The 23,565-nt window shown below is 34.6% G+C and overlaps 3 protein-coding genes across 3 annotated transcripts; 2 read left to right on the top strand and 1 right to left on the bottom strand.

Annotated features, from left to right (window-relative positions):
• Positions 1-76: 76 nt before the first annotated feature.
• Positions 77-475, top strand: LOC133322519 (uncharacterized). The gene has a single exon (XM_061531511.1). It carries the CDS (start codon positions 77-79, stop codon positions 473-475), a length of 399 nt encoding a protein of 132 aa, XP_061387495.1.
• Positions 476-14,655: 14,180 nt separating this feature from the next.
• LOC133322520 (SPRY domain-containing protein 7-like) lies at positions 14,656-18,439 on the bottom strand. Its single transcript, XM_061531512.1, has 3 exons — positions 18,331-18,439; positions 17,675-18,262; positions 14,656-14,760 (listed from the first exon to the last, which is right to left on the bottom strand). Exons 1-3 carry the CDS (start codon positions 18,437-18,439, stop codon positions 14,663-14,665), a joined length of 795 nt encoding a protein of 264 aa, XP_061387496.1. The 3' UTR covers positions 14,656-14,662.
• Positions 18,440-21,859: 3,420 nt separating this feature from the next.
• On the top strand, positions 21,860-22,564 carry LOC133322521 (zinc finger CCHC domain-containing protein 10-like). The gene is made up of 2 exons (XM_061531513.1): positions 21,860-21,906; positions 21,986-22,564. The coding sequence occupies exons 1-2, from the start codon at positions 21,860-21,862 to the stop codon at positions 22,500-22,502; spliced, it is 564 nt and encodes a 187-aa protein (XP_061387497.1). The 3' UTR covers positions 22,503-22,564.
• Positions 22,565-23,565: the final 1,001 nt, after the last annotated feature.

Here is a 23,565-nt window from a genome sequence, read left to right as displayed (position 1 = left end):
TAATAGTATTCGAAGAAATCGTTTTCATGAGGAGGACACCCAACGCTATCAACACAATGCTGAAGTTAAAAAATCAATGGCAATAGGACCACCATCACCACCTCAATCATCCGCATCATCTCCAACAGCACCAAATGCCACAGTGACAACAATGCAACAACACAAAGAGGCCAAGGATAATGTGATGGGTGGTAGTGTATTGTATAAAAACAACAACAGCAATAATAATAGCACAACTTCACATGCAGATTCTGCAGCGGCTGCAGATGCAAACAATTCCAATTGGATGCCATCTTACTCTTCAACACCAGTGCCATCATCCGATACAGTAGCAGATGCTGGACCATCGGCATCTTCATCATCATCATCATCACTTTTGCCACTGGATAGTGATGGTAATGATGCTGAATTTTTGAAAATGCATAAAAAACAACAACAGCAACCAATGACCACATTACCCGAATTAAGTCTGTAGTTAAGTATTTAAATTGTGAATTCCTTAAATTATTTTCGATTAAGCAAAGAAAAAATAACAAATTATCCCAAAAAGAAAAACGAAACTGCAAATTTTGTCATTAGAATATTTAAAAGTTAACAAAAACAACAACAACAAAACTATGCGCATTATTTAGGCAGAAAAGGCAAAGTGAACCAAAAACCTCGATGGATCCTTTAATAATAAAGTACAATGCGGACATTAACGGGTGGCTATGCAGGTGATTGATTTTTGCCAGGAAGGAAATATTCCAAGAGAAGGCTGTATCCTAGATTATCAAATATAAATCGGAGCTTTGCTAAGGATTTGAATATGTATTAAGTATTCGATATTATCAAAACCGTTTATTGCTGGCAATGACGAAATAGTATAATAACACTTGATATTCTCCTACTTTCCCATTGCGGTTAATAAGCCAGAAGCATCCCACAAATATCTGCATTGTCCATCCCAACCAAATTTCATTCCCTTCCTTCCTCCCTCCATCAGAAGAAAGGAAACAAAAAAATCCAACTAAGACGTCCGCTCAAAATGAACATCAAGAACAACAACAAAAATGTTTAAAATGATATTAACCGAAATTCGAAATTATTTATATATACATACATATGTAGTAATACACGAACAATGAATATATTATTATTTATATGCTCATTATTTATTAGAAAATTTAAAAACAAAATAATAATAATTAATATAGAAAAAAAAATTAAGCGCTCCTTTCAACAACATATCCGCCAACTGCATATCTATAAATCTCTTCTAGACAAAAACAAATACATTAATTACATTAAATGATTTATTATTATTGTTGTTGTTAGATAACCCAATGAAATCTGCAAAGAAACAAGCAAACAAAACGAACACATAACCTATAATTCATAAAAAAAACTAATTGGTATTTAGAAGATTTTTTGTATGTGAAAAGTTATCATGGTGTGCGTATGAAGTATTTTTGAAAAGAACCAGACGAGAGCAATTTTATAAACGAACAGAAGGTCAGGAGATCTTATCTGAAAGTCGGAGTCCTTCTAGAGATCCTGTGAATCTTTAAAACAGCTCTTGGTAGCTTCATAGACTACTCTGAAGACCTGGTAAAATAGTTCAGGGAATCTTTTTAGAAAAGATAAAAATTATTATATTTTTCCGACCTATGAATAAGTCATTATAGACGAGCTGTATTTATTCCTTATGGACGATTAAAGGCTAGGTAGGTTGTCTTGACTTGATTTTGGACGCCGATCTCCTATATTCATTTACAAAAAAACAAGGCATGGAGTCCTTATATGTGTTTCCCCTTTAAAGCCACGAAGTCTTTGTAGAGTTTTTAGGATAGAACTCAATGTCAGGGAGTCTTTATTGTCCAGTTGAAAGGGTCTGATACATAAAGTCTTCATAGTCGAGCTGAAGCTATACGTGTCTTTATATAATAGTTGAAGGCTATGTTCAATCTATAAACATACTGAAGGTCACGGTGTATTTGGAGAAGCTGGAGAATAGAAATTCTTTATATCCGAGCTGAAGGTCAAGGAATTTTTATGAGCGATTTAAAGGTTAGACGAGCCGAGAGATAGGGAGTTTTTTAATCCGAGCTGAAGAACAAGAACAAGCACTAGAAGAACTGAATGCTATTGAGTCTTTACGGGCGAATAAAATGACAGGAAGTCTTTATATACCTGAAAGACGGAGAGTTTTTGTGGGCGATCGATGGGTAGGTCATATACTAAACTGAGTGACATAAAGTCTTTAGACATCTAAAGGTAGGGGAGTCTGTTTTAAAGATATTCAGGAAATCTTTATAAGCACCCTGAAAATCATGAAATTAAGTCCATATGGTCGAGCTGAAGCCAATGTAGCTTTTATTAACGATCTGGAGAGCAGAGCGTCTTTGTAGACGGGCCGAATGACTGGGAGGACTTATAGTCGAGCTGAATGACAGGGAGGACTTTTAGACGATCTAAATGACAGGCTGGACTTTACAGGACAGGTAATCTTTATAGAAAGATAAGTTGGCATTAAAGTAATAATGAAAACCATAATGACTTTATAGGCAATTGCAAAACAATCACTAGTCAATTTGAGGACCATTGTACTGAAGAAGGAGCAGACCCTGATTTTTCATATGATTTTCATATCTCGTGACGTTAGAACACAGGTCAGATAGTTTTTTGAAATCCTGCATCCAAGTTCCTCTGGCCTATGCTGCAGGCTTTTTTGGAGTAGCTGTTTTGGATTTCCCCAATGAAATATCCAATTGGAGGTTGTATAGATTCTTCATCGGTAGACTGGACGACTGCGAAACCTCTCGAGCAAGCTCATCAGCTATTTCATTCCCATCTATGTCACTATGTCCTGGAAGCCAACAAAAATTAACGTTCAATCGTCAATTATCGAGAGTACCTTTGCAGTCAAGAGCGCCTTTTGAATTTATAGTACACGACTTAAGGTCCCCCTGACAATCGACATACGAAGAGAACTTAAATGTCGGATTGTATTTATCGACAGACTGAGAACAAAAAAAAATGTTCAAGTCCGGTGTTATTTATAGGCAAGATTAAGGCCATGAAGACATGGAACTTTTACCGGGTTAACCCACTTTATGAGGATTTGTTTGACATATATGCAAAGGAATTGACAATTGAAACCCACTGGGTTAACGAAATCCGGTTAAATGTAAACGTACTATTATGTATTTATTTGCATTAGTTTAGGTGGCAACCTCTAGTCGAAGTCTTTCTTCAAGTCAATCTGATACACAGAAACAGTGATCAACAAGTCTATACGGCATGTCTGAATAACATTCATACTGACTATGTCGCCCAGTTACAAAGCAGTACACGAATACCATCCATAATAGCAGATGAGAAACAAATGCCGAGTAGTGTTAGCAAAGCTATAATCAGGATGGTGCAACCGCATCAATTTATGTTGGGCACGAATTTATGCCTAGGTGTTTCTTTATCCAGCTGAATTCCTTTGCGCTGATCATATTGGGATCGTTATCTACGTATCACTGGCAATAAGAAATTTTCTTTCGAAAGGCCTTTTCATCCATCGATTCTTTTGGCTTGGCACTTTGGGTGCAGGAGCCGTCAGCTAAGGTTCCACATTAGCTTTGAAGCACTCACTTTTAACTTATGTCCCTTTAGCAGCCGTTTGCCTCAGAAATAATGACCTGTAGATGTATCTACGACGGGTTCTGCTTCAGAGGAGTCCATAGCTGACATATTTGACGTCCCCTGTCAATTTGAGGATAGAGTATTGATGACGGTAACATCAGCATTATCCTATGTCGCTTAGGCGGAAGCTGCCATATTCTTCAATGAGACTGGAGATGGATTCACGTTGTCGGTTCAAATTTTCATTTATTTCGCCAAGATCGATGCAGGACACTAAACACTTTTCCTCGTCGGTCTAGGTTTACACAAGATTCGTCTTTCCACTATCTGCAACCTGTTGACGCGTCCGATAGCATTCAGATATGCTTCCGATCACAGGTATTAGCTTAAGTAGCACTGAAATAGCGTTTTTTAAGATTAATTCCGTGATCGGCGAATACATCTGCCAAAATAGGATTTATCACTTTCGTGTAGAGAAGATGTGACAACATTTTCTTCAAGCGTTCCTTAAAGTAAGGGATTTCGGATTTTATTCTACAATACGGATAAAGGAAGTATGGTAAATACGGGTCATGGCACAATGAATAGGTAGTCCATTTAGAACAGCTGATGTCTGATTAACTGTCAAAGTGGTAAATTTTACTTGAATTCGATGTGCAATGCTGCCAAATTTTTGAAATATTATAAGGAAAAATTTGACAGATAATCGAGACAAAAAAATGTTTTTGTTTTGATACATCACCTTATTATTGCATCATGATACGGGTCAAATTACATGTTAGTTGATGTAATGCAACCCTGTGGTCGTTATCACATCTCTGCAACTCACAAGACATGATTCGTGTCCATGCTACATACACGACCGCGCCATCTGACGGTAATTGTCTGAACTAAAATATAATTGCAACCATTTTGACAAGGTGCCCATATATACCCTACTTATACAGGTAGTATTTCCTCGGCTGGAATAAAATATCCACTTAGGAGTCACATTACCCCGTGATATCTTTTCATATAATAAAAAATAAATCCCACATACATTTCAATTAGTCCTTATGATTAAAAACAATAATTAAAAACTACTATTCTAAACTATTATTGTTGATCTGCTGTAGAAATTTGTAGTATAATGCTATACTAAAAATGGAAGTCCAAGGCAGGCATCATGCGTGGCATTGACATACAATGGTTGACATTCACAAAAAGGTGAATTGATGGCAATGGCGGTACAGCATAGCAATCCACATAACCTCCAATGGACTTAATCCCTCTATATATGCATACTCTACATATAATATGCTCTATAAAATAAAACTAAACTAAAGTACCTAAATTATGCTTAATAAAAAAATATTTAAAAAAAATAACAACAAAATAAAATGCAAAACAATGATCAATATTTGTGTTTATACTTCTACTTCTTTAGATTGGAAATATTGGAAAACTATAACTATACGATATCAGTTTTAAAATTTCCTTAATATTCATCGATTTCTCTTTTCAAACTATTAACTTTAAAAATAAATAAAAACTTTATAATATTTTCCCCCTTATTCAATTGGTTTTTAATGTGTGTAGAAAAAAAAACAAATTACTAAACATAATTATATGTTGTTTAAAACTAAGACTGTTTACATAAATAATTAAATAAATGAAACAATTACATACAATATATATGGAGGCAAGGTTAAAATATTATGTTTGCAAATAAAACAAAAAAAAATAATTTTGCCAGTTGTTAAATTAATTTTACCAACATTAAAAATATAACTAAATGAAACGAATATAAAAAGCATATAAACTACTTTGCTATAATTTTGTTAGTTCTGTAATTATATAAATGTTTAAATAAAAACAAATATTCCATTGCTTTAAACAAAAAGGGTAATGGTTTATTTTTTTAGAATATAAATATTATAGATATTCATATTTTCTCCCCCTTTTCTCTCTCCCCCTAATCTTCTTGCCATTTTATATTCATATTTATGTATAGAAAGAATTTCATAATGTTTTCTTGGCAATATTTTCTATTTAAACATACATATATATTTATTTTATTTTTTATAATTATGTTAGTTTAAATTGGTAATAATGTATTGTAAAATAAAACAAAAGAAATAGTTTTTTAATAAAATTAAAAATTTAAAAAATAATTGATCGTTGTTTTTTAGTACCCTACTGGGAGTATTCTCGCAAACATGTTAACAGATGTAAAGACTATATGGTTATCAATACGAGTGCGTCAGCTCTTCATTAAATACTCCCTCACCTTCAATCAACTCTTTTCTATAAACTCAATAGCATTCATTATTCAATAAATACTCTCTGTCCTTCAGCTCATGTGCAAGTGCTCTCAGTCTTTTAGTTATTCTATAATGACACCCCAGAGAAAATATATATGTTAGCTAACTCTGAACCGATTTCAACGGAACTTAAGACGCGTTATTCTATTCGTTATTCAATTGTTGAAATAATTATATAAATGGACAAAAATATATATGGGTAATTACAAAATTCTTTTAAAATTCCATTAAAAAAAATTAAAAAAAAAAATTAAATGAATTCCTATTTGTTGTAATTCGCGAATTTCTTCACAAATGAGTAAACACATTGGTTTTCTTTGCTTACTTGTCAAATAACATTGAAATACGGTTTAATAGTCGCGAAAAACAAATAAAAGGGTAAAAATATCTCAAAATAAAATAAATTAATTTTTCAATTGCCACAAAATGTTTTTTCGAATTTTTGATTTTTCAGTATGGTTAAGGGAATAGAGTTTTGTCTAGATCTTCTAAAATATGTGACGATTTCTTCTACAAATTCTTTTAGATGATTGTTAAGTATCGGTAGATTCCTCTGTACAGAGTTTTGACTTTAAAAATGACCAAATATATTGCAGTAACAGCATATGAAAATGATCAACATTATAAAGCATAAAGTTCGCGTATTCGTTGAAATCAGTCGATGCGCATGTGGTTTTCGTATAAGTCGAATTAATCTCTTCCAATAATTATGAATTTTTCGAGGTTTCATTTAGCGGTCAAAGTGTGCCGCTCGATGCACTTTACTATGCAAAAATCATAAAAATGGCTAAAAATTACGCAACGTGCATACGATTTTTATGCGCATCCGATTTCAGTAATTTCCAATGAAAATACACAAAAGGACACCTATTTTAAAAGGATCGGTTAAGAACCGCGGATGTGCCTGCACAATCGATTTTGCATAAAATACGCAAATTATTCGCGTATCGATATATTTTTGACCTATTTTCACACAGATTCGCGAATATGATAAAACAAGAATGAATGTATGTGAAATCAATTCGAAGAGAAACGCGATTATATACGCGAATTAGTCAAAATAAGTTTTTGCAGTTTTTCCTACTTTCAAGGTACCTATATCCGCCGTTTTATTGGGCGGAATTGAACATGGATGGGCTCATTAGATCCGGCACGTAAAAAACTAAAATCACGCGGGATTCCGCGGAATTTGAATGGACTTTCTTAATTTTAGACTCAAAAAATATGTTTTTTATAAAAATTTACGCACCAAATTTTCGTCTTTGGAACCCATTTACAAAGATGCCACGGTGAGCACATTCATGAGATATACACTGAACGAAGCAAAATCACGAGTTCTACAATCCTACAATTAGTTTAGTCCATTATCTGGATGTGCGTCTTAATTATAAGAAAAATTCAAAAAACACCGAGAATCCGGCTTCAAAATGTCAGCATCCATTTTGGGTGGATGCAGTGATTATATCGAAAAATCATACATTAGAACCATATTGTCCATGGGGTATTCTGCAACTTAGTCACTGATCATATGTGCATGCGTTGTGTAGCTTAGACACAAATCAGGAAGGAACACAAAAAAACTCGTTGGCTTCAACACATTTTCACCCATTTCTTTACATTACCACCATCACAGCTTCCACGCAACTTATTATTTATTACCAATATTTTAAGATTTTAACAAGAACACTTCATTTTATAGAAATGAATTTAAATTATATGCAAAATGTTCATATTTCGCGAGTTATAACCTTGCAAACCTCAGCTTCAAGGAATTTAAAAGATTTTTGCAATTTCCCATATGGGAGCTATATCTGAATCTACAGTTTCAACTTGGTACGCAGTTCAAATTTCTGTGTAATGTAAAATTAAACAAGTGAAAAAGCGTTAAGTTCGGCCGGGCCGATCTTTGAATACACTCCACCATAGATATACTGACAGATACTTGAAATGAAAGCATTGGGAATATACCAAAAAGTGGACCTATACCGACATTTCTAAAAAGGGATTATGTAAACCATAATACAAATTTCTGAAATTTTTAATGGATAATTATACCCTCAGCCTTATGGCTAATGAGGGTGCATACCATTTAACACGGTGGAAATGTGGCTCATCGAAATATTGGTTTTAGACACCATGTTTCTTTCGACCAAATCCGTTTCAGAAAATTTTAGATGTCATCCAAATTTTTGCCCATCTTATTATTTTATCCAAACTTAGTTCAAATTCAAAGATGGTGTAAAGCGGTCCACTCCTTCTGGAACCTCCACACAGGGGCTAGGTCTAAATGTGGCTATAGTTCATTATCGAACCTTACGTTATAATTTTGTATCTCGCTATCCTCCGCAGGAGAAATGATAACAACAGAGTCTTAGAACCAAACTCAAAACGCGGGTCAAATCAGATATCTATATTAATATAAACCAGTAAGGAAAGTAGTAAAGTCGAACGGGGCCAACTATATGATACCCTTCACCACTATGGGTATATTAAACAGGACTATTAACATGAAATTGGATGAAATAAAATATGTGATATTTATCTAAATGTGAATCTACCTCGATCTATCCATAAAGTATGTAAATCGACTTCAAACAAATATAAATAGGTCATCCGTTGGGATATGTCTGTACTTCTAGAAAACGCAACTACGTAATTCTATGCTCAATTTTGTAAGTTGTGCAAAATTTGATGTCAATCTGACTACATGAGGAGTTTGATGCCCAATTTACTTGAAATCGGGCGAAAATATATATGGAAGCTCTATCCAAATATTAAGCGATTTCAAACAAACATGTCACATTTTAGGTTATATTTTGTTCCTATCAGCCTATTGGTTCCATGGTGCGTCAATTACATAAAATCAATCTATAATAAAAGGGAGCTATATCTAAATCTGGACCGATTTTCACGAAACAAGGCAGATTTCAGTACGTTATAGGCTCAATTCAGTACGTTATTGCAAATTTCGTGCATATCGAAGGATATATAGGGACTTTGGCACACCATTTACATGAAATCGGACGAAACTATATATGGGAGCTATATTTAAATCTGGACCGATTTTCACAAAACTTGGCAGACATCACTCTAGGTTCAATTCAGTACGATTCAGTAAGATATATAGCGACTTTGGTGCACCATTTACATAAAATCGGACAAAACTATATATGGGAGCTATATCGAAATCTGAACCGATTTTCCCAAAACTCACCAGTCATCATTCTAGACTCAAATCAGTACGCTGTGTCAAATTTCGTGCAAACTTTGGTGCACCATTTTCCTTAAATCGGACGAAAATATATATGGGAGCTATATCTAAATCTGAACCGATTTTTCCCAATTTCAAAAGTGTTCGTCCTTGGGTCAAATAAATGAGCTTTGCCAAATTTCATCCAATTCGAATCAAAACTGCGACCTGTACTTTGTTTACAATTTAACATCGACAGACGGACGGATAGACGGACATGCATAAATCGACTCAGAAAGTGATTCTAAGCATATTCTAAAAAGGAACCATGGGTCTATCTCGATTACTTTTGCCTGTTACAAACATATGCACAAAGACATAATACCCTATACCACAGTGTGGTGAAGGGTATAAAAATAAGAGCTCTCTTGGACGACACTGAAGATCTAAAATGTAATCAAAGCAATATGCAAAATTCCTTCATCGTACTTCTAGATCACAGCAAGGCATTTGACACCGTACTTCATTACATTATATTACGGAAACTCAAGAAGTTTTTTTTTAACTTCTCTGCCTTCCATCTTATGAGGACAGTTCGGATACTTATTAGCCTAGCACAAAAAGTGCGGTATAAACAGAAAAAGTTAAGTGTTTTGGAAACTTCCATCTCTGTTATGAAAACATGTAAAATTTTGTTTCGGCAACTTCTTCATATAGAAACAGGTGCAATTTTTTACAATGGAAATTAAATATTTACATAAAAAAGGTTTATCGGGACAAGAAATTCATAATGATATGGTGAATTTGATATGTTAAAGTGATGCTTGATATTCAACTGTAAAAATTGGGTTACTGAATTTAAACGTGGTCGTACAAGCATTGAAGATGGACTACATGGTTGACGTCCAAAAACAGCTAATATGGACATCTCAAATGATCGAGTCCATTTCATTACGCATGAAGAACTACTGATGAAAAAGCTTTCTGCCAGATGGGTGCCGCATTTTTTTAACAGTCGATCAAAAATGCATAAAAACGAAAATTTTTCAATCTTCTTTGGATTGTTTTAACGAAATAAAATGGATTTTAAGCGTCGTTTCATAACTACAGAAACAAAAGAACAATCCAAATAATGGACTGAAGCTGGAGGAGGTGCCCCAAAGAAGGCAAACAAAATTCAATTCAAGATGCAATTACAGTTGTAAACCACTATTTTGAAAACCTTGAGGAAAACTATTTTAATCAAGGCATAGAAGAGAGGGCAGATGTAGATGTCGTTATCCCTAGTAGAGACGACTGGAACCGTAGCAACCCTCCTCTGGACAGACGGATCCAAGGTGGAAGAAGGTATAGGGGCTTACCTACAAGAGTTTTCCAAGCTGAAATCTTCGCTATTTGGAAGCCATCATGTTTTGCAATATCAAATCTGAAGTCGTCTCGAGTGTAGAGCAGTCATTACTATACAGCTATCGGCTGTGTTGGGTACCAGGACACCGTGACATCATGGGTAATGAAAAAGCCACCTATCTGTCTGTCATTTTTTGGAACTTTGAGGCGTTTTTCGACGAAGGAGCCAATGAACTCTGGCACAACGAACCTAGGTGCAATGTCACAGACTAGTGGGTGCTCACTTTCCACCGTGCTCACTAAGCTTCTATGGAAACTGCTTTAATCTACAGCATCATTAGAAATATAAAATGGTTGGGAAAGTGCAACCTTAGCACGTAATATGTTTTCTGTCCAATTTCTATAGCCATTGAAACTATTTCCCATCTACCTCCTTATATTTCTTGTTAGCTTCTTATATTTTCCCCCCGTTCTCCCTACAGATCTCGCCATATCATTCATGAATGATCAAAACGGAATGGACGGTCTCAGAGTGTTGCAGCCACATTAGTGACTACACATCTTTACAGAGTAAATATATACGTATCATCTGCGAATAGTGTAATTTGTAACATAAATATTGACCAGATCCCTATGCCAATCATAATTCTGTTCTCGAGCGAGCAGAAAACAGAGAAAAAAATATAGTTTTTGGGTCATTGATCCCTCTCCCGATGATTACTAAAAAGTAGAAGCGTCATATTTGGCCAGAACGGAGCCTGCGTCACGGTTGGCCAATAACTGCGGTCCGAAATTTTATTATAAATTGTAATAGCTAGATCGACTATATTAATCAAGATATGACTATCGACATACTAAAAGTTGAATCTTATGCCAATATTTCATAGCGTTACCAATTTTTGGGATCACACAAATTAGAGTTACTAGCTCTTAAATAATTCCCTATATCTCAGACCTGGAAACTAATTGTAACGTTTATAAATTTTAACAACTCTTAAAAAACTTAATTATACGACACATTGCAATGGTAGGCAAAATTTCTCTTAAAAATTTTTAAGGGAAAATAAAAACATGAATTATTCTGCGGAATTTATTTAATTTAATACCAGGAAGCTCAAAGAATAAATTCATGAAAAAAATTGTGGAAAATTTTTCATTAAGTTTTATTTTTGTTGTAACATCAAAAAATGTTAAGAGAACGCATCAACGCTGGTGTGCACGTCTGCCCAACTATGGCATTTTGTATCGCACACAGGGCAATTCACAATAAGATGTCTTTAATTGTTGACTCACCATGTATAATGGACCGGCAAATATCAGCTGTTCAATGCAACGAATATTGTTTTGGTTTCTTTTGCTAGATAAGTTAAACGAAATTTTTATTTTTATACATTTTTTTAATATATTAATAAGATTAATATCTATAAGACATTACCATGAGAAGAGCACACAAATTAAAGACTCAAGCTATACAAAAGGAGCAAGTACAATTGGTGACCATAGAAAAAGAACTGGAGGAATTATTGGGAAATATAAATGAATCAATCAATACCCTGAAGGTGAAAATCAATGGAACAAGTCATGCTTAAGGTCCTGGACGTGGTTCATGTAAATTTAGCACATATGTGTTTTTTATGGAATTCCATACTTCAGGCTCTGAATGTATGTGCTACCAAAAAGTACACCTTGTAATCAGGAAACCATCCACAACCAGGCCTTAAACTTGACCTAAGCCAAATCATTTGCGGAAACAACTATGTATCTCATATAATATCTTTATTTTTAGGTCGAAGAGTTACAACTGAAATCAAATTTAATTGAACTATATACAAATTCACGCGAAAATGAGGAGCACCCAATGCCGTCAACATCGGCTCAAGCCATTGCAGTGAGTGAAATTAACACACCATCGACTATATTGTCAACTTTACCAAATTCAGCGGTAACCACGGAGGTTGCAATCGACGAAAGTATCAATAAACAATTATTAGATTTGGAATCATTGCTGGTGCCAATGAAACGAAAAGCATTGGCAAGTAGCGAAGAAGAAGAGGAGGAGGAAGAAGATGAGGATGATGACAATATGAATTCTCAAGATGATATGGACGGAGAAGAATTTTTAGCAGAGTAATGTGGTATACTTTGTAGATATCTTTATTAAGATCATCGGTAATAGTTGTGACCGATATATGAATTCTCAAGAGGATATGGACGGAGAAGAATTATGTGGTAATGCACTTTATGCCATTAAATAATTTTCCTAAACGCTTAAATCTAAGGCGACCAGATTTTGAAAATGAAAATAGATGACAAAAAGAAACATATATTTTTAATTAAAGAAATTGTATGTGTTTAAAACGTATATTTAGGTTTAAGGTACGACTGGGCTAAAATTTTTAGATCGAAGCGAATAGATCGAATAGATGACAGCCAGTTAAAATAGATGATTGTCCTCTAAAAAAGAGGACGTATGGCCGCATTATTAAATTTAAAAAAATTTTATTTACAAAATTCGCATTCATATACTCTATCAATAAATAGGCAATCTGTGCAGAATAATCGAGCGGGACCAACTTATGATATCCTAAACAAGTACCACTGAACTTTTATTTTCTGAAGAACTAAATCCCAAACCTGGCCAAAATTGGGGTAATGGTAATATTAAACTTGATTAGAATTAGTAGACCACTTTGAAAATGTCAACATATCTCTCATATCCGTCCTCTTACGTGATTAGAACCGATATTAGATAATTGATAAACTAAGTCTATTTTATACACTGGCAACTTTTCCGTCTTACCAGTGTTATCTTATCCACCATTGCTACTAACCTATCGTTGTGCGAATCCCTTTTTTCGTGAAGTTCTGATCATAATTATGGCTCTCAGGTTGAATCTTTACCAATAGTTGTCCTCTTTGACAAAAACAGCCTATAATTGCAACATGAATTTTGAATAATAGGCAGTTACATCGATTCAGCTATTCAGATGGGTCTATTACCAACATTTCGTGGCGTAATACAAAAATTTACGATTTTAGCTGAGATAATCACTCAAAGAATATACTCTTAACAAAGTAGGCGATCCTTTAAAAAGTATTAAGTCTTTTTATTGAACTCATCCGAAAAATTATTGTATAGCGTATCCAATCTCAAAAAGTTAAAAAAGACTGCTGTTTATTATTAATAATATATATTTATTTATAGTCATTGCGAGTAAGGTATACATACTAAGGACATATATATTTATAAGTATATAATTACAAAAGCTTTGTTTAATAATAAAATTTACTGATTTTTTATACAAACATAAAATAAATATGTTTAATAATATAATAAAAGATGTCGAAAGGAGATCAAAATTAATGGAATGGAATAAATTATTAGAAAATAATTATAAAACTTTTCAGTAAGTACAGCTTTTTTAAATTATTATGAATTTAATATTTTTTAAACTTTTATTTTTAACTGTTAACTTTTGTATATAAAAATAAAAAGAAACTTTGAAGCAAATGTTTATAATTTACAATAATATTTAGGATCATTTCTAAATACACTATTTTACATTTTATGTGAATAATATTTGTTCATATAGCGTTTTAATATTTTAATATAGTAAAAATATAAATATGAAAATTGAAAAATTCAATTATGATAAAAATGCAAATTTTAATTTCATTGTGGACTGGTTGAAAAATAAGAATATTAAGAGATTGTGAAAGCATTGGATCTCAAAGAAGTTTCAATAAATATAGGAGGTTGTTGTTGTAGCAGTCCTATTGCTTTTACAAAATGGTTAATATAAGAGGTTAAACATTTCGGTAGCAGTATGAAATCTAGTGAAATTGTAGGAAATGTAATTATATAGGTACCAAAGGATAATTGTAAATTAATTATAAATAACAGCATAACTGCAATAGGGGTCATAAACGTTATTGGAATGTGTGAATTAAATGTATGAATTATTTTGGGAATGTCAGAATCTCTACAACACATGACGAGAGATTAATATATTTGTGAATATCGTAATTAATAAGAAATTATTAAAAAATATAATATTAAATACTATAAGACAAGATTAGAATTTTATAGATCAATACACATTGTTAAGAATAAAGTTTGTCCATTTGTTTTTTTTCACTTAAAAATTATTCACATTGCCTGCCAAGTAATAAAGAAATACGAACGCGACCGGGCAAATGCTGAATTTTATAATAGAGATTGTTCCAACATTATCCGTTCAAAGCCATTTGGTGGTGGATAATGGAAATTATCCAATATTATGTCCAAAATTGCGCCATTACCAACTGAAAGTAAAGTTTATACGGAGAAAAATTTTGAATATTTATAAAATATAGATAAAACAATATTGTTATATTTAAGTTGGGTCAGGCCGAACTTTTTACACCCTCCACCATGAGTTGGACATTTAAAATAACTGCGGACCGATATTGATATGTTTTAGTAGAGCGATTTGTTACCCATTGGAAACTCAAAGTACCAAATTACAGTCAATTCGGTTAAACAACATGCACAAACTCCCCAAAATACCGAATAATGAGGGTACCGTTATTTAGGCGCTATCTAAAAAAGTGGACCGATATTGAAGATTTTTGGTAGGGAGATTTACTACCCAATGGCAACAGAAAGTAACAAATTCGTTTAAAAACGTGCCCAAACTCCCCAAAAATACTGAGCGATGAGGAGTACCGTTACATGGCTGCTATAAAAACGTTGATCGATATATCGCATTTTCAATTCCAAACATCCTAGGATTTTACTACAATGTTCAAAAGTTCAATGGTTTATCTTAAATATTGCGTGATCTATCATGATTCCAGCTATATCTGAATCTGAACCGATTTTCACGAAACTTAATACACATCATTCTAGACCGATTTTAATAGAGTTCGTCCTTGGCCCAAATTAGTGACCTATGCCAAATTTCATCCAATTCGGATCATACATGTGACCTGTACTTTGTTTACAATTTGACATGGACAGACGGACGGGCATGCATAAATCGACTTAGAAAGTGATTCTATGCATATACTAAAAAGGAACCATGTGTCTATCTAGTTTCCTTTTGCCTGTTACAAATATATGCACAAAGACATAATACCCTGTACCACAGTGTGGTGAATGGTATAAAAAATTGGCTTTGCATATTAGTGGGCCAATATTGATTACTTCTCGGGAGGATATACTTAATGTGGACTGATAAAGGCCATTTTGGAACGTAACGGTTTAGTTTTGTATCTCGACACCCCCGAAGGTAGTAATATTACAACAGAAGTCTTAACATATTATAGGTTATGAACTGACAAGTTGTAGTACTGAATATCCCCCACACTATGGGGTATCCAATTCGAACCCAAATAAAAACGAATTTAAAAAAAGTGCGTTTAAAAACATCTAAATATTGAAAAAAGAAAAGTTCTGCTATATAGTGGATACATTACTAGATATTCATAAATTTTGTCCTTATTAAGAATATATATACTTTATATGGGCGGAAATGACTATTTCGTTGAGTTACAAAAAAAAAACATAACATAACATACCCTTCATACTTTTGTGGTTGGTGTAAAAACCAAAATATCTCGTCAATTAATTCGGGTAATTCGAATACTACTGTATAATTCGACGCACTCATTGTGTAAAACATGTTCGTTTACGAACTTGCCGCATTTGTTCAAACTTTGTGTGTTACAACATACATTCATACCGAAGTAAACATACACAATAAATACCGGTTCGTCGAGTCTGAAACGTGGATTGTATGAATCAAACGAATACACAACAAATTCGAAACTCTCATACCTGAAGCAATTCATATTTGTTGTACCCTCACTCATTGGACTTCATTTCAAACAAATTTATAGAATAGAAGCCATTACTTTGTGTGAGTGACTCATGGGTGGTGTTTTTGTGCATTCATGCAGATGTCTATTGAGAGCCTAGAAGGTGGTTAATTTAGCAATGTCAAGTTATTGGCAAAGCCTAGGATCTGATTGGGGTCTATTTTGGTTGTCAATTTCATATCTTCCAAACTTCTGCCACTCAGCGATGGACATCTACAGATGATATGTTCAATTATTTCTAGCTCTTCTTCGTCCTCACATAGACGACAGTAATCCTCTCTGTTGGAGTCCCATTTCGAAGTGAGGGATCTAATCTTGCTGTGACCTGTTATGATCCCCACAATGATTTTAATCTCTCTCTTATTATGTGGCAATAGCGAAGAAGTTCTTCGGCGAGAGAATTAAGGCCAGATAGCTTTCGAGATTCTGCAGCCAGGTTCTCTTGACCATCTGTTGCCAACTACCTCGCCGTAGATCAAGCGGATTTTGCCAATGAAATAGCCAATGGGCGGTTGCACAGATCTCTCAATCGGAAGGTTGGACGACTGTGAACCTCCTCGAGCAAGCTCGTCGGCTATCTCATTCTATTCTATGTCGCTATGACCTGAAACCCAAAATAAAGTAACTATCCGTCGTATATTATGCAGAGCAGCAATAAATAACTGCTTTTGAGTTTATAGTGCACGACTTTGAAGCCTTGAAGGCCGCCTGACTGTGGACATATATAGTCACCGATTTATCGGCAGTAAGTTTTTTGACTATCTCGGCCGCTTTCGTGATTGCAAGGATTTCTGCTTGAAAAACGCTACAAAGATGGTTAAGTTTATATGAGTTGTAGATTTCTAACTCCCTGCATCTTTGACCCTTCTGTAAAAAATGTCAGACCTTGCAGAGGCAAGGAGCCACTAGTCCAGGATTACCTACTGAGAAACTCTACTCTGATGTCGTTAAAATCTCTATGAGAGGGAACATAATCACTAATGTAAGTACTCCTCCTCAAGAAGTCACAACCTGGCGTCATGTTGAGGATACTAGCGCTCCGGTAATCAGGATCGAAGCCGATCGCTGTACTGAGTTCATTTTATTCAGCAGTATATTTTTGTTGACCCCCTGCCACCATACAAGGCATCCATATGTAAGAATGGGGATTACGACCGTCACATACTATTACTACCGTCTGGTCTTAAAATATTGCGAGTCCTATGTTGATTTCAACAGACATAAGGACATTCTTGATCAGAATATGTCTATGTAGATATTCTGATCAGAATTTTATTTTTTGCAATCTCTGTAGAATATTTCAAGGTAATGCAAATTACAAATGTAAAATACACTTGATCTTATTCTTTACACTTACCATATATAACCGGAAACACAGTACTGGCTTTAACATTCTGAAATGGCACATCCAACTTCTTGCCATTGAAATAGAAATTCAATTCAATGTGATCGAATGAAACACCAACAATATCACCTTCATCGGGAAATGGATTTTGTTGCGTCCTCTCTTGATTCGTCGTCGCTGTGCTATTATTTTCCTGATTTGGATTTTTCACCTCTACCCCACCACCATCACTACGACCCGTTGTCAATAGTAAATCTTCATTTATATCTTCAATACCGATTAGGCCTGGAACTGTGGTACCATTTATAATAACATCACCATTGGTTTTTGTTGGTTCATTTGTTGTCGCCACCACGGGTCCATATTCTTCGCCATTGTGACGAGTAACATTATCCGAACACAGACACCAACTTTCCTTATCCAAACCACCATATTTTTTATCCAAATCTGCTTGTCGTGTAGCCAAACCGATTGACCAAATACCTTTTTGTTGAATTTTCACTTCGAAATAGGATTTTGATTGGACCAATGGTGCTGTGCCCAATGCTCCACCAGTACCCGTAATGCGTAGATAATTGGATAGTAATATTACTTCAGTACCTATGGAAAGATATTTACCTTGTAAAAATGTGTAATTTAGGAATATTTTTCCTGCTATTTTTTCTTACCAGCATTTGCAACATCTAAATGAATCTCTGGTTCTTTCACACGATTCACCACGGTTTTGTTTGTCTGATGTATACTACCATTTAAACAGGATCTTAGGCAGCAGAACATGTTTGTGTTATTGTTCGGGCAATTAATACTATGTTTTTATTATATTTATTTTAATTATTTATCAGCTTTTTTACAATCTGTTTGTTTTGTCAAAACTTGATTTTGATTTTTTTTTTCACCAACTGCAGAATTATTGAAAAACGTTCCACATTGGCAGCGCATCTGATCAGCTGTTGTTAAATGTAGCTGTGTTCAGTAAACCTTGGGAAGAATTCCACGCACTAAAACGTTACACATTTAAATATTTTCATATTATAAATTGTTAAATATTACAAAAAGTAACGCAGGTCCGAACTTTTTGTAACCTCCACCATGTGATGGACATTTGAAATACCTAAAATCGCTCAGGAAATATATATGGGGAATATGCCATGGTAAAAGGAGAAAAGGAAATAGACTCATCAGCAAACTAGGTGCTAGAACTATGCACATAATAGTTAGGCTGAAAATGTCAACCTAGTGTTTTCGCCAATGCCGACCAACATTTCCTGGTATCCTTAACTGGATTCGTTGGCGGAAGCCAAACTTTGGAAATGACAAATTGAGAACTGTAATAGCCCGTTTTACTCCCGGCTCCTGCAGTGTTTTTCTGGATTATAGGCCACAGATGTTTTATCATTAGCCATTCCTGGGTCCGAGAGCGACTTATTACGGTCGCTCACAGTTCAATCATACCGGTTACAATGTTGCAACCTTTCAGAAGTTATAACCATTTATTCCACTTAAATGTGCTGATCTCCAGAGTAATTGAGATCTGAGTCTGAGATCGGAGCTCATCATGCCTACTGTCGCTGCTGAAATATCAGGTCTCATTTCGGGTATTCGACCACTGTCCTTACTACTAAAGAAATTTTCTGCAGCGAATATGGGCGAACTCTCCGATTGGCCTGGTGATGTAAAAGATCATCAGCCTGCGCAAGAACCAATAATTCTGATCCATATAACAGAACGGATAGGATCACCGTCTTGTAGAGTGTGAGTTTGGTATGGTGTGAGGTGGCGTTTTTTCTAAAGTGTATCCTTCTCCGGATTTCAAAACTGGTGTAATTAGTTTTATTCAGAGCTCCGATTTGCTCGATTTTACTCGCGAGTGAAAAATACTCTCGAGTGGGAGTACGAGTTTTTAAGGAGTATACTCTTCACTCTTTTATTTTGTTTGGGAGTGCTCGCGAGTACTCCTTATTGAAGAAAAAGAGTGAGATTTAAAACGTTCGAAATAGAGTAAGAGTTCACTCTAAGAGTGAAATTATTAGTGGACAATTAAATTTGATTTTTTGGTTGTTTGTATGTGCGTAGTAGCAAACTGTTAATGTAGTTGATCTTTTGTGTGATATGGGGAGAAAGATCATATACATCATTACACATGTGACAAGTTACAAACCAAACATCACAAAACAAACAAAGAACACAAACAAAATCAAACGGAACAACGGTATCAAAAAAATAAATTAATAATAATAATAAAAGAGTACTCGACAAGAGTGGAATCTCCTCGATTTCGAGAGAATTTCACTCCCACTCGAATACGAGCAAAGCACTTGCGCTCTTATTTGAGTGGAAGAGAAAAATAGAGTATACTCGTTTAACTTTTTCTTACTCGAATTCGAGCGAGCATTTCGGAGCTCTGGTTTTATTTATGGCGGTACCAAGGTACATAAAGTCTTTGTCTACCTTGAAGCTGTAATTGTCAAGTTCCACAGTTGGTCCAAGTCTACTGGACGTCTTGCGCGTTGATACCATCAACATGGTATTCTCGTCATTTACTGGCAGACCCACTTTGGCAGACTCCTTCACAATTTGTCCAAAGGTTCCTGTTACCGCTTGCAATGTTCGACCCATTATATTGATGCCATCGGCGTAGGCGAGTAACATGTGTTGTTTGGTGTACAGAGTGTTGTTCACCTTTGCCTCTCGTATGGCCTTCTCCAGCAGAATGTTAAAAAGATCACACGACAAACTGTCATCTTGTCTGAATACTCGTTCTGTATTAAAGGGCTCCGATAGGTCCTTTCCGAATTTAACTGGTGAACTTGTGCCATTTTATCTCCTTACTAAATATAAAAAACATTTTTTGTGTATAGTATCCGAAACGTTTCTGTAAACAAGGCGCAGGTTATACGTAACGTTTACGTTTTGATTTTGTCAAACCTGCTCAAAATCGATTTTTTACTTTTATAGACTAAAAAATGTTTTAATATGAAATATTGCCATCAGACCAAATAAGGTTCTGGAATATGTAATTTTTAGGAAATTTATGCTTTTTGACAATAACCCAGTATTAATGAAGAGAAAAGTCGACTTTGTGGGAATGATATGGGTGTCTATAGACAAATTGAGGACTATAATCATGTATTTGACTCCCGACTCATGCAGTTTTTCTGGATTATCTTTATCTTTTCTAAGGTCCGAAAGCGATTTTACGGTTGCCCACAGTTTAATCGTACCGATTGTCATGTTGCAACATTTCAGAAGCTATATCCATTTATTCTACTTATGTCCCGTGATCAGCAGATTAATTGCTGATCTCCAGAGTAATTTCCCTCAGCTGGAAAATCAGGTCTCAGTTACCGTATTCGAAGATCAAATATGAATCTATCGGCTGTAACGATGTGGGTCACACACGTCAAACATGTGGTATACATGCTCGGTTAACATCGTTTTTTGTGTACATGTTAACGATACGTAGTCGAGAAAAGAAGTCTGCTTTTCGATCTTTTGACTTTGTCAAACCAGCTCAAAATCATTTTTTACTTTTACTGACTAATGCAAAATCAACTAATTTTTTTATATGAAACGTTGTCATCAGAAGAAATAAAGTTGTAGAATATGCAATTTTTAGGAAATGTATGCTTTTTGGTAATGAACCAAGTATTAATGATGAAAAATTTGGCTTTGCGGTTTCTTCAGAGATCACAAGTCGAAATCGGAAACAGCTGTTTTTTCTCAAGCCTAATGTCAAAAATTTCGACTTTGTTTACGTTTTCGTAATGACGAAGATAGCCAACTGGCCATGGAGCAGGCAATTCAAATACAGAAATTCGATTAATCGATTAGTCGAAAGTCGATTTACTTATCCCTATGTTTCCATTTAGTTTCCCTCCCACATCATTCGTAAACTTTCGGGTTATACCATTTTGGGTTTATCTTTATCGGCCATTTGTCTTCTTCTACCATTCTTTAGCAGGTGGAACGTTTTTCAATTTTTCTTCAGACTACGTTGTATCTGCTTTGGTGAAAAAATATTTGGAAAAACGTTTGCGAAAAACGAAATTCATCAAATTGATGACAACAACGCAATACATAGAAATATCCAAATATCTTCCAGCTGGAAGTCTGAAGCATTACCGCGTTCACAACACAGTAGCCAATTGAAAAGCCGGCAAAATTTACTCCCACAGACGTTTTCGCAGATTATTGATTATGACGCTGGTGGGGTTGGCGGCCAGAAAACTCTCCATCAAGAAGAGGTAAGTATTTCAAACAAAAAGCATGTGCAAAACACCAAAACAAATAAATAATTGAGACGCGTTTCTTTTTTGATTTCAGAAATGCCAAGTTAGCTGCAGCATTTCCGAATGGAGTGCGTTGTCAAAAATGTAAGGAGAAACGTAAATATGTTCATCGCACATCACGGACGAAGCAATTGAAAAAGAAATTGCATGAAAAAACTGCCGAGGGACAGGCGAATGGATCGGTATCAACGACCGGGGAGGTGGCCACAAGTGCGGGCAAAAAGAAAGATAAACACAAGCGTCGTAAATCTTCATCAAGTTCATCCAGTGATTCGTCCTCTAGTTCGGACAGTGAATCCGATTCATCGTCCGATGATGAAGATGGCTCTGGCTCATCTAGTTCGGGGTCATCAAGTGATTCCAGTTCTTCGTCCGATAGTGAATCGGATAGTTCAAGTGAAACTGGAGCTTCGGGTAGTTCCAGTTCGGATAGTTCATCAAGCAGTTCCGAGGATGAGGACGATGATACAGCGCCACCAAAGAATAAGAAATCGAAACATTCATCGGATAGTTCTTCAGAGGCATCAGACGCCGATGCTGGCGATCTTTAGGAACGAGTGCTTGAGAGAGAAGATGGACTATTAAGGATGAATTTAGATTTGTAATGATGAGTATACACCTACATAGATTAGAAGACAAAGAAGAGCTTGAGGAGAAAGGCCGAATACCATATGAAAGGAAGGAATAGCAAATTTCACTGAAGAATTTACCCCGCTCTCTTTGTAACTTAGAAACTTCAGTAGTTTAGGTTATTTTATAAATATGGTTCTTTTTTTAATTGAAGTAAAGTTTAATTTAAGTATACTTCTCTATATGTAGGAGAAATACTATTTATCACCATCACAAAGTTAATTTAAGACCTCCACCTCAAAACCTCAATTCCAATAGTAACCATAATCAATGAAATACTAAAAAAAATAATAATAATTAGGGAATAAAAAAAAATATTTGTACATGCAACCATAAAAGCACATAAAAATAAAAATAGTACCTTAAAATATATACCACAATAAAAATAACATGTCAATCAAATAATCGGTTTCAAAGCCACCACCCCGAAAAATCGCCACACTCATGGCTAAACCAATAACAATGATAAAATGCATTTTGTTTAAAATATCTTCACTACTTCAAAATGGAATAGTTTTTTATGAAGGTTTTTAGTTTAAGCCTAAATTGAAACTCTAATATTATGTTATTTTATTTATTGCGTACTTGAAATAAATTGTTGTTCTGTTGAATTGATATAAATGTTATAAGTTTTTCTGTACGTATTTTTAGTTTATAAACAAAATTGTATTTAGAATTTAATGAATTTCATTGTTACTTTATCCTCAGTTTTAGAAACATCTATCAGCACCCCGAAACAACAAAAGCCAATTTATTTTTGGTATTTTGTTTCGTTTCTTATTTAATAAATGTATTCTAATGAAACAATATATAATTTTGTAATTTATTTGGATTGAATATACTTAGAGTAGGGGTAGATTGAATTTTTGTCTTACCTTATATCATGCTACTTTTCTTGGCAAGAACATGAGCATACAACTTGTTAATGTTCCCAGGTATAAACATGTATTTCTTCGAAACAGGAATGACTTGTGCCCTTATATT

This window comes from Musca vetustissima, unplaced genomic scaffold (genome assembly GCF_032173495.1).
Source record: "Musca vetustissima isolate MV318-11 ecotype Yass unplaced genomic scaffold, APGP_CSIRO_Mvet_v1 utg245369, whole genome shotgun sequence".
Lineage (NCBI taxonomy): Eukaryota > Metazoa > Arthropoda > Insecta > Diptera > Muscidae > Musca > Musca vetustissima.
The sequence above is the reverse complement of the archived record's forward strand: the minus strand, read 5'-3'. Positions and strand labels throughout refer to the sequence as shown.